Source organism: Chinchilla lanigera, unplaced genomic scaffold (assembly GCF_000276665.1).
Source record: "Chinchilla lanigera isolate Chin_1 unplaced genomic scaffold, ChiLan1.0 scaffold00064, whole genome shotgun sequence".
Classification (NCBI taxonomy): Eukaryota; Metazoa; Chordata; class Mammalia; order Rodentia; family Chinchillidae; genus Chinchilla; species Chinchilla lanigera.
The window spans coordinates 10,392,370-10,404,858 of NW_004955465.1; the positions used below are offsets into that span (position 1 = coordinate 10,392,370).

The 12,489-nt window shown below is 48.9% G+C and overlaps 1 protein-coding gene and 1 pseudogene across 1 annotated transcript; both read right to left on the minus strand.

The window, feature by feature from the left end:
- Positions 1-315: 315 nt before the first annotated feature.
- Positions 316-11,027, minus strand: LOC102021642 (serpin B9-like). Its single transcript, XM_005398915.2, has 6 exons — positions 10,852-11,027; positions 5,930-6,067; positions 5,435-5,552; positions 4,403-4,545; positions 3,306-3,461; positions 316-1,915 (listed from the first exon to the last, which is right to left on the minus strand). The coding sequence occupies exons 1-6, from the start codon at positions 11,017-11,019 to the stop codon at positions 1,511-1,513; spliced, it is 1,128 nt and encodes a 375-aa protein (XP_005398972.1). The 5' UTR covers positions 11,020-11,027; the 3' UTR covers positions 316-1,510.
- LOC106150107 lies at positions 8,286-9,851 on the minus strand (annotated as a pseudogene).
- Positions 11,028-12,489: the final 1,462 nt, after the last annotated feature.

Genomic DNA, 12,489 nt, shown 5'->3' on the forward strand with positions numbered 1-12,489 from the left:
GAATATAGTTATTATAGAGCCCAGTAATTCCTTTCCTTTATACTTGAGTACATGTGCAAAAGAAGGGAGACAGGTGTCAGGACAAATACAAGTACATGCAGATAAAGGGCAGCAGTATTTACATATAACTGAATGCATCAAAAAACCAGATGGATGAATATGTAAATAAATTGTGGTATAGTTCAGCAATGGAATATTATCAGTCATACGTGGAATAGAGAATGGATACACGGTACAGTGATGAACACATCTAGAAAATACTACACTGAACAAAAGAGGCCAGACACAAAAGGTCATCGATATGCTTAGATTTATATGAAACGTTCATAGCAGGTAAGTTGTCAGAGAGAGAAAGCAAAATGGTGATGCCCAGGGCTTCAGGGAGCAACAAATGCAGATTCTCTGCTTAGGGGGCACAGCTTCATTTGGGACAATGAAAACTTTTTTGGAACTGAATAAAAGTGGTGGTTACATGACACACTTAATGTACTAAGATGGTTAACTTTATTATATGAAAGTCATAAACAATGAAATTCTAAAAGAGCACAATATAGTTGGTGATGTCTCACCCCTGAAAGTAGTTAGAGCTTGTATACGGTGAGTAACTTATTATTGTAGTATAAGCGACACACAGGTAGGTGAGATGGAATCTTAGTCCCAGCGAATCTAAGATCTAGGTGGGGAACATCCTTAGAGGAAAGAAGATTAATAAAAAAAAAGCTACCACCATGAACTGCTGCAATCTGAGTTCAAAGTACACATGAGGTTCTGGAGAAAAGGAAAACTTTCCTGAAGAAGACATCTGAAATGAATTTCAGGTGTTGAATGGAATTTAACAGCTAGGGTTGGAGATGGAGAAATCAAATCACATGAATAACTTGTCATCCCTACACGACTGAAGATATTACATAGTGGAACCGGCTGCCACAACAGCTGTGTGAGCTGGGCACAGACCATAAAGAGCAGCTGCTGACGAAGCCTGACTCTGTCCCCAGCCGAATGCAGTGTTCTGCACAGACCTGGCGAACAGCAAATGTCCAATAAAATACAATTCAAATGTGCACTTCTCTAAAAAGTCCAAGCAGCAGGAAAACTGTCCAAGGAATAGTAATACCTGGCAGCAGGGATTGCTATTCAGAAGGTGCGGTTGAGGTACACGTGTGACAGGGTTGGAGGTTCTAGGAGGCGCACTGTGAGTACAAAAAGAAGCTCGGATAGAGAATGTCAGACGTGTTTGTGACCATCCAGGAAAACTGTGGGCAGTGCATCTGCTCTCCACCCTGCAGTCAACATGGAGGTCTGCTGTCCTAAGATCTTGGTCAAGTGGCACAGGTGAGTGGCAGTGTGGGGAGAGGAGCACGCGCGTGGTGCGCTGTGCTGAGAGATGGGCAGATGCGGGCCAGTCTGCCCTTAGGCTGCCCTTGGCCTTTCTAATGAGCCCACTTCATGGAGTTTGGATGGGACTTGGTGATGCAGAGGAAAGTGCTTGCATGCACAGGGAGCACACCCCTCACGGAGACGAGAACCTGCCACAGAACAGCAGGCTGTTGGTGCTGTTGTGCCTGATGAAGAACAGGAAGGGGTGGTCAGCACGGAACACCGGCAAACACCTCGCACAACACAGTTCAATCTCACAAGCTGATGCTGCCGCAGCCTCCGTGCCTTCCTCGTTGACCTCCACCACACTCTTGTGCACAAACTTGGACACACACAGGTCGCTGTCGGCCAACATCCCGGACAGGTCGGCCTTGCCAGGGTGAAAGGCGTCCACCACGCCCAGACCCTGCAGCACAGAGCCCATGTCGTAATCCTCTTGCAGTTTAAATCTCGGGAGGAAAACTTCCACTTCAGTCCTCCTCATGTGCTCTGGACTGGTCCAGCTTTGGAATTTCTCAAACGTGAGGGATTTTTCCACCTGAAAGAGCGGCAATAGCATTTACCATTCTGACCTCAGTGCCCATCCACAGCGGTCCCTCCCAGGGGCAGCCTTTGCTCCTCTGGCCGGCAGATGGTGCCCACCATCACACACTGTCCCTGCAGCTGCCTGGGAGCTTGTGAGGACCTGGATTCTCCTATAGAAGTTGCTGCAATGCCATCCCAGGTGCGCCTTCCTGAGGTAGGAGACGGGGCTGTGCCTCTTTCCTTCCAATGCTGACTAGTGTCTCTGCCAGGTGGCTGCCCTTTTTGCACATTTGGGCTTCCTGGGATTTTTGGTTTTCTGAATGAGCCTTACTTTGGAGCGGAAAAGTCATTGCTAGAAAGCAAGGAACAAAAGGGCTGTGGCTGTGAGTCACCAGGGCAGGGGCCTGAGGCTGTAGGGAAACGGATCTGTCTTCAGGGGAAGAATAGCATGAAGGCCTCATTGGGCTTTCTAGCTAATCCTGACTAGAAGGAGTGAAAGCTTCACAGAGGAAGTCCCTTGGACACAAATACAAGGACAAGAAATTATAAAAAAGAAAAAGCAGACAAAAAAGACACAGAATAAATGGCATTCTGACTGACACCAGTGGGAAAGCAGACAGGCAGAGCACGGAAGGGCCAGGAACACAGAGCCAGGAGTGTCCTCCCGGCCCAGGACAGTGCACAGAGAGGGGAGCAGCGACCAGCTTTAGGGAGAACCCCTGCTCAGAGGGTAGAGTGTGTCCTCTCACCTATGCACGTGCACAGCTATTATCTCCACTGTAGGGTCGCTGTGTTACTACAACAGATACACACACGTCACCCACTAACTTGAAGCTGACCATCTAGAAAGCTGCTCCCCACCAACCACCTACTCTTCCCTGAGATAAGGATCTGGAAGGACAAAGGGACACAGAGAAGTCAGACCAAGCCCTCTAAACAAATGTCCACATAGGCTTCGATGCCTCATTTAATCCCAGGACAGCCCAGGGAGCCAATCAAATTGTGATCAGTGTCAGAGCAGTGAGGATCCCGCAAAATGTCATGAAAGAAGCCAAGGACAAAGGCCCTAGGGCTTCAATCTTTCCGGGCCTGTCCTGTCTGGGGCAGCTGCCTATCTTCTGCTTTTTCCTCCTAACAAATGCAGGGTCTTCCTCTCTTCAGCTCTGTCCCTCTAGCTCATTCCTGCTGCTGAGTTTAGCACCCCAGTAGCTGCTCATCCCAGGGGAGCTCATTGCTGGGCACAACAAGGTGGGACTGTGAGTGGCTTTCAGTAGAGAGGGGGACAGACTGATGGCCCAGGGCAGGAGTGTGTGCCAGTGTGGTTCTGATGGGAAAGGACACAGGGATGTCACCAGATGATCTTGGAAGGACGACAAACACACACACACAGACCCCTGTCTCACCATGCTGAGGTCCATGCCTTCGTCCGGGAGCACCACGACCATGCTCAGCTCCTGGCCCACATAGGGCAGCTCCAGCACCTGGGCCTGCACCTCACTCACATGAGCCAAAGGAACCGTGGCTTCCTGGAACATCATCTGCACCGGCCTCTGCTCCTTCTGACGGGGTGAACAGAGGGGCACACGTGTCACATGGATTCTCTAAGGAGCAAGAAACTGCCAGGGGTTTGCCTGAGCGATACCACTCCCACCAGGGAACCGGTATTTGCTCTCCACGTAACCCTTGGGGAATCCTCCCCCAGCACTTCCCACAGGCATGAAAAGCCATGGAGTGTGGGCTGAGGCAGGAGCAGCCTGGGGAGATGTCCAGGCCAGCAAAATAAAACGGGAAGCTCTGAATTTTCCATGTGGTATGGTGTCGCTCTGGAAGACAACCCCTCCTAGTCCCATAAGGAAGAATAAATGAATCATTACAGGAAGTGTATCTTATTTTAAAAAGGAGATGTAATGGAACATGGATAAACATCCCAAATATTTTCTGGATAATTACTTCTCTTTTTAAGGGATTAGATGACTTGGCAAATTATTTTAACTCTGCTTTGATTGAAGTTGAAATTCTCAGGAGCTACATATTGCCACTTGTTTACAAGGTGACAAATTTGCAAATATTGAATTAATAATAATTTTGTAATAAACAGTTCAAACGAATACTTCTATTAATTTAAAAATTACTTGATAAAGATATGTATTCTCACATTTTTCCTGATACTGCCCAGTGCCCCATACATATAGCACAATATCATATCAGTTTTTTTGTTGTTTATACCTGACTACTTGGACCTAAAGAAAAATCTTTAGTTTTCAGATTCTGGTTGCCTGAGTAAGCGCAGGAAAAATTATAGGACAGGGAGAAGAGTCATTTAACGCAAAAATTATATGCACCAAATATTCTTTACTCCTCAGATTTTGTTTTCCTGAGTTTAAAAGTCAACTGAGAAATAATCTGTTGCCAAGAATTTTTAATCACTTATGTCCTTGCACAGTTAAATTTTTTTATTCCACTACTTTAGGAAATGATTTTGTTGAAAGCTTCTCCCTACCTGGCTTATTTTGAAAGGCATTGTCCTTGTGCAAGACTCTTGAAACTGTTCCTCCCACCTTCCTTTGAAGTAGACAGCGTTAATGAGAACCAGTCCGCAGTCCGATTCCATTGAATCCTTTGCCAACAACTCTTCAATTTTGCCTCTTCAGAAAAGCAGAGACTACATTCAATGGCTCCTTATATACACATGCTGGACAAACTCTAGAACAGCATCCTGGCAGATTTAAACATGATTTCAAACTAGCTGAGTTAGGATGTTATGAATTAAACAGTCAGAAACAACTCTGAGGAGTGGTGTTCCTGCACACGGACACTTGGGGAGCATCCACCAAATGGGGGAGGTGACAGGCTTCTGAGTCACTCAAGGAGAGCAGCCAATGAGAAAGAAAGGGCAGCTTGGAGGTCCAGCAAGCAGGACAGGAGAGATGCGCTGGGCGGGACTGCAGTCCCTCAGGGGCTAAACGCATTGTGAGGTCTAAGGCTCCGTGCTCACACCCAGACCTAACACTGGGCAGGGAGGAGTCAGTGTGAGGGGCGGCCAGAACAGGGCCAAAGGGAGGAAGTGGCTGACAGGCACGTGAGGGGCTTCTGGGAAAAGAGATCACTGTTGATCCTCAGACTGAGCTCCAGGCATCCCTGTGGAAGATAAAGTGGGCGAGCTGGACTCGCTCCTCTTCCCCTGGGTATCCAGGGCTACTTTCTCATGACCTATGCACCCTTACCAGTTGTTGCTTCAGGAGGACATAAGTGGTGAAGATCTCAAAAGAACTGGGGGGAATAATTGCCACATCTTCAGGAAAAGTTCCTCCCACTTGCCACCTTCTCATTTGTGAGCAGAAGTATGAATGCTCATAGTGGGGTGCAGACGTGTGAATGGTTCACACGTCCAACCATCATCGATCTTGGGGCCAGGGTTGGAATACATCACTGTCTGAACTGGAAGTGAATGAGGATCAGGCCCAAACAGAGAGGAGGGGACAGGAGGAGAGGCAGGGAGACCAGAGAAGCGGAAGGAACCGTTCGTGCTGACCTTCAGTCTTTCTGGACACCCAAGCATTGATGTGTTTCCTGGACCTCTCTGCATCTTTGGTATAGGACAGCTGCTCCAGCTCTGCCTGGTAGAACTGCAGACAGTAGTCCTGAAATGACTGTGGACAGAGATGGTACAGGTGAGGCCAGGGAGCTCCACAAATGTTTCTCAAGCTGCTGAGCATTCTCAGTACTACCTGGTTCTTTGACAACTGAGAAAGGGCATCCTTATCATTTAGGAGATCTCACACTGAATCCCCGAGATGTCAGATACCAGTTCTAGGTGGAGATGTGCTGAGTCTGGAATACTGGACATAAATGAAGGAACTCCAAGACCCTCACATGGGAAATCGTGCAAGGCATCCTTAGAGTGCTGTCTTCACTTGAAAAAACAAGCTTTCCCATCAGTTCTCCAAGTGCTCTGGGGTCCTTCCCCCTGGGCCCTGGCCAACCAGGTATTTTAAATCAACTTTCCTGTTCTTAGGACTGAACTCACTGAGAGGAACTGGCAGCTCTCTTCTCCAAAGAGCCCGTTGGCTATGCTGAGGGAGAACGGAGCCTCAGGCCTGTGCACTTGGGTGAGAAGCGACTGGAAGCCCTGGTGGATGTCGTCCTCAGTGTTTACTGCCAGCGCCTGTGAAGAAAGTCAATGCGCACTGTCAGTATTGTCCTCTGTTTTCATACAGAGTTTCCCAAAGCAACAGTTTGCTCTCAACTACTCCATGAAATCATCCTTTGTGAGGAACTTCAACTACTCCATGAAATCATCCTTTGTGAGGAACTTGTTGTTTTGTTTTGGTTTGGTTTCTGTTTTTATTTTGCTGAAGGAGGATCTTACTGTGTAGCCCAGGCTGGACTCAAACTCATGGTGATGCTCCTGCCTCAGCCTCCTGAGTGCTGGGATTCCAGGCGTGCACCACCACACCCAGCGAGGCCGCTTTACTTTTTCCTTGAGCAGTGCATCCTGCAGAAGACGCACAGTGCACAGATTGGAGGGGACAGGACACAGGTCAAAGGTGTGGCTCTTCTGTCTGCTATGGATTCAAGGGAAGGAAAGGAAAATGAAAAGGCCCAGAGAAGCTGAGAATGGAGCTGTTATAAAGCCTGCATCCCCTGCTGGGCAGGAATACAGCAGATACAGAAGAAAACTGATCTGCAAAATTCATTTCAAAACGACAGAAATGGTTAAAAGCTCTAAAACTGCAAGGAGAATGTCCAGGCATAGCACAGTGGGGATGTTAACAAGAATAAGGGTACAAAAGGAGCAACATGATTAACAGCACTAAAACAGAGTTCTTCAAATTGTATCCTAGAGAGATTATTTATTACATATATTTTAAGTGGAACTTTAATATTTTGTTTATTTATTTTTTTGGTACTGGGACGCAAACTCAGGAGCCTGCGCTTGCCAGGCAGGTGCTTGTTATGCTGAACTATATTCCTGTCTCTAATATTTTAAAAATATGTATTAGGCTACAGAAACATGTCAATCGATTCTGCAGTAGAAGCTTTATAGAGATTCCAGCTCAGCATGGTAGTACAGGCCTGTAATCCCAGCAATCTGGGAAGCTCAGGCAGGAGATTTGCAAGTTTGAGCTCAGTCTGGCAATTTAGGGACTGAGCAAGACTGTCTCAAAATTTAAAAAGCCTGAGGGTGTTGCTCAATGGGAAGATGTGGAGCTCTATTTCACAATACAGAGAAAAGAAATTCTGCAGGTTTTAGACACTGACATTAATGTTTCACAGGAGAAATCAAAAGTACTAATAAAATACCAGTAACATGGAAATGATCATCCTGTGTAATTATTAAAAACACTTCTTTGTGCCCAGCATGGTGGCAGACAGCTATAATGTCAGCACTCTGAAAGGATGAGGCACGAGGATCTAAAGTTCAAGCCCAGCGTCAGCAACCAGGTAATTTAGAAAGATTTTCAGACAATTTTTAAAAGACTGAGAATAAACTGTTTTTAATGGGGTTGGCTCAGTGTGAAGGCTATACCATCACTGTTGAGTACTTAAAAAAAAAACACCTTTTTTCTAAGTAAATAACTCCTGTACCTGTACAATCACAAGTAGAACTGTACAATCACAATCACAAGTAGCATGTACAATCACAGTGCTATTCTAGTCTAAATAAATAATGGTTCCATGTAGACATGTGTACCTACCCTGACTCAAACATTATACAATTAATTCTACAGGCATCAAAACATCAGTAAATAGGGATAGGGATTTAGCTCAGCGGCACAGCGCCTACCTGGCAACCACAAGGTCATGAGTTCAATTACCAGTACCGGGAAAACAAACAAACAAACAAACAAACAAAACCAGAAATCAGTTAATCCACAAATACATACAGATCTTAGGCTTCTATGTATCAGATAAAAATGCATTTTTCTTTTTCTTCACAGAAAATGACACAGTTTATAGAAAACCTCCCTAGACCCCCACCCCACCCCAATGAAAAACTAGAAAAAATCTGCCCTCCTTCCCTGGGATGCCACAGTAGCCTCACCCCTCAGGGGCACCAGGGCTGCAGAGTGGGCCAGCTCCCCCAGTACCCTCCACTTCACCTTGGGGAGAGGAGGGACGCTGGTGGTGAAGGAGGTTACAACCATTAGCTCCAGTAACACCAGTTCGCAAACGTGCACTTCCTTCCTTCCTCCTAGGGCTGGGGACTGACAGGAAAAGGGGTAGAAATAACCCCAGCCATGAGGAGCAACTTAAGGAGGGACACTGTAGTCCAAGGAGGTTAGAAGAGTTTCAGCATACCTCCTCCCCCAACTTAAGAAATAAAAGGCAGTTAAGGTCTTTATCACACCAAAAATGGTTTCCTTCAGAGCTGAGCAAAAGACCAGGACGTCCCATCTGGGGAGAGGGAAGTGAAACACTCAGACTGCATCTACCCTTGAGCTTCCGTTCATGTCATCTCCAGGGCAATGGCTGAACTACGTCTCTTTTGTTGGCAGCCTGCACTGTCCCGAACTGGATATGGAGAAATACAGGGCGAGGAGGAGGGCACCACAGGCCCAGGGGTCCCCCCACCCCACTGGTTCCCTCAGTCCTCGGGTGGAATATACAGGGCATAATACACTATCACCTGACTGTCCTCCTGCCAGGGGCACGAGAGACTGTGCTGGGTACTTAGGACGGCCCCTCCCGCTGTGATGAAGGCCCAGAGCTCCAAGGGAGCAGTGACTACACAGATGGCAGCAGCCTGGCTTCATACCACGGGTTCCAGAACATCAGTCCTGATGTCAGTAGGTGACTCCCAACCACCAGGCCCAAAGCCCAGTACCATCTCCTCTCACAGGCATCAAAGAACACAACTCTCCAAAAGGTATGGAGCAGGATAATGGCTGCTATCAGAAAGGCTGAGGTCAGGAAGAAATGTGGTGAGTCTCCATGGATCCCAGCCACACCTGGCCCAAGTGCGTTGGCTGAAATGTTAATAACAGAGAAGACCCCACTGATGATACCGAAGGAGAGTCCAGAAACACAGGCCATCTCTCGGATGGAGACGGGTGAACTTCACTCAGTGATGCTAACCCCTCATCTGCCTTCTTAACCAGCTTATAGTAGGCAAAGCGGAACACCTCCTGCTGGGACTTGTGGTCTCCAATCACCCAAGGCTTTGAGCTTCTTCTGGGAGTGGCTCGAACTGCTCAGAGGGAGTGAGTGGAGCCTGATCCTGCGGATGCACAGATTCATGGGTCCTGTTGCACCTTGGCCACGGTTTGTGGGGAAGAATGATAACAATCTTTCTCTTTTTTTTTTTTTTTAGACAAGGTCTCAGTAAAACACTAAATAGTCCAAGATGGTCTAGAACTTGAGATCCTCCTCCCTCAACCTCCCGGAGTGCTGGTATTCCAGGAGTGTGCCCACACTGAATTTTTTTAACACCTAGAAAACAGGGATGTGACTCTACCCAAGACAACAAAAGAACAAGAAAAGTTACAGAGAACTGCTTCTTAAAAGATGTAGGTGGTCTTTAAAAGATTTTTTCCAATATTCCACGATTTTCTTCCTAATGATACTGCTCCATAATAGGAAAATTTTAAGAGCTGCAAAATCATTACATAAATCTTAATGATTACTGGTAGGAAAATGTCAAAAATTGAAACAATGCCATTGAACTGCAAGCTTAAAACGTGGTTCAAATGGCAAATTTTGCATGAATTTTACCACAAGAATAATGTAAGAAAGGAAAGTGAGAGTTAGACCAGCTTCACTGATATTGAGGCATCCCTGAGATCACTGGGAGCTAACTCCGTCAAGCACGTGTTTATAGGAATCACCTCACAGAATCCCGGCAGAAATGGGGAGAACATTCATAGAAGGAAGGACACAGTTCATAATCAAGGAGTTAAATCTCCAGGGAACATGGGCCCACGGGACTGGACGAAAATGCTTTTCATGCTCACACGTTTGTCTCTGCAGGCAGATTCCATAGGCACATTTCCTTCCTTCGCTGGAATTGTTAAAGCTTTTGGCAACATGAAAAATCAAATCATGTTTAGAAACCCTCCTGCAGCCCTAGTGTTGCGGCAGCCCAGCACTGTGTGAGACCCCAGTGTGAGACCAGCTCCTGAGCACCCGGGATCTGCTGGGCGCTAGTCAGGGAGCCCAGCCTGGCGCCCCTGCAGCTGCCAGACAAGTGGGAAGAGGCTCCCTCACAGAGATCCTCAGGGAGCTCAGAGCCTCGAGGACCCTAAGAACCACCAGTAGGAATTGTACCCTGGGCATCCGCTTTAGGACCTCCCACAGGGAGCAGGGAACAGGGGAAAAAGAGCTCTCATTACTGAGAGGGTCCTCCGGGGAGTGCGGGTCACACTGAGACCCACATGATGGAGCAGAGCACGCCCTGTGCAGAGCTCCACGCAGGGCCAGCAGGTGCCAGGGAGCGGCCTTCTGGGTTTTTCTCAGCACCTGTCTCCTGCCCGCCCTGTGACCCCCTAGGGAGAGGGAGCAGTCCAGTGATCTTTCAGATGAGCCTTGAATGACTGGTGCATGGCTCACACTGGAGCTTCCAGGGTCCCTAGAGTGATCAAGGCCTCATTTCTGACCCGGTCCAATCCTGTTCTGTTTGTCCCCTCCCTGAGATTGCAAGGCACCAGTGAATAATTATAGCTGCAAAGTCTTATGCTCCAAAGGAAGACCGACCTCAGGGACTTATGTTTCAAATAATTCCAGAATACTTTTCTTTTTTTTACCCCTCTGTGCTTTTGGGGATCATATATGTGGCAGTGCTCACCACAGCACCACCCCAGCCTCAGAGCATTTTCAAAATGAAGTGCTGGGCAAAATTTTGTGAATTCTCTGCATTATTATTTGGGGAAGATCCCCTACCTCTCACAACCACCAAAAAACCTCAAAAACCTCTTGTCATGAAAAAAGATGGGGCAAAGCCCAGCCTACCTGGACGATCTGTGCTGCTGTCCTCCCCTTGGCCCCCAGCAGGAGCATGGCCAAGGCTGAGGAGACGCTCAAGGGAGAGTAGAAGACATTGCGTGCAGGGTCCTCCTGACCAAGAAGCTTTAAAAGGCGGATGGCAAAGGCGCCATTGGGTTCCGACAGCGTGTTCATGGTGAAGTCTAGATGCAGAGACCAAAGAAACACGTCATGCAACTCACCCCAGTGTTCACTGCCCAGAGTTATGGTCGCCTGGAAAGTTGCGTTTGGTTTCCATCACAAAGCTTCCAAATATTTTAAGTTGGACCCAAAAAAGGCCATTCACTGCCACTCTCTTTCCAAAACTATGCCCAGATTTTAGGGGAATTAGCCAGCTGTGATGAGGGCAGCAGCCCAGAGCAGGCTGCAGGCCTCAGGGAAACCACAGACATCATCTGCACAAGGACACAGACAGATGCGAGGGCGGGAACTCACACAGAGGGCACGGCTGGGCCAGGTGAACTCTGCTCCTTCCCCACAAGCACCACCTCCTCCCTTCCAGGAGCAGCACTGAGTCAGGGATGAAAAGGAGGAGGAAGAAGGGGTGGGGAGGAGGAGGCACAGAGAGGGAGACCCAGAGTGATGAGCAGGGAGGACCTCTAGCCTGGCCTCAGCATCCCTCCTGTGCTTATTCTCGCCTCTGTGTGTGGAGAATCCTTGTGGTATTTTCAGCTGTGCACCAGGCCATGAACGCCCAAAATAAGAGCTGTTGCCTGAGGCAGGCTGAGGTCCAATCCGCTGTGAGGCCAGAGCCTTCTGCTGCAGGGACAGCTCAGGGTCAGGCCAGCTGAGGGCGCCAGGCTGCTGTCTCTCCCGCCCTGCAGCCTGTGTCCCTGAGGGTGGGCTGCCTGCATCCAGCTCAGAGTTCCTCCCCATCCTGCCCTGCTCCGGAAATCATGTGACCGAAACCCTGGACTCAGGGAAGGAACAGTGTTGTTTCTCCTGAGTTTGCTTTCACTGAAGTTTCCCTCAGAAGCTGGGGCGCTCCCCTCCCTGGTCCAGGCTCACCTGGGGGACCTCCCTGGGCCTTGCCACCTGCACTCTTCCCACACCCACTCCCAAGGCCCCGCCTCTGCCCCTCCCCCAATCTCTCTCCACCTGCTACTTGAGAGGCGGGGTCCTGTCTACACCTCGGGCTCCTCCCCAGACCCCTGTGTCCCTCCCACTCTGGTCCCTGTGTCCCCCGCCTGTGCTCACCACCATGCAAATGAACACAGCTCCCCGCACACCACTGCCTATTTCAGGGCTGAACACCACGCCCTGCCCTGCTCCAGTCGTCCTCTGTGCCCATCCTGGTCCCTCACAGTGTTCTTTGAGCCCGTGGTCGCTCTGTCCACTCTGAAGGCCCCTGTGCCCTGGGCGCGGCGCTCCCACCTCACCCCGTATCTCAGTGCTACCCAGGCCACCTCCCTCCCTCCGTTCTGTCCAAAGCCGCCCTCCCTGCTGTGCTGCAGCCTCTCCCAGGGACTGCGCCCCGCCTGCAGGATGTGGGGACAGGAACTGAGTCCCACAGGGGATGGGGCTCAGGAGAAAGAAGGCTTCTGTGTCCTGGGGTGAGGGGCAGGAAAGATGGATGGGCAGGGGCGCTGGGTGTGAGGGAAACTG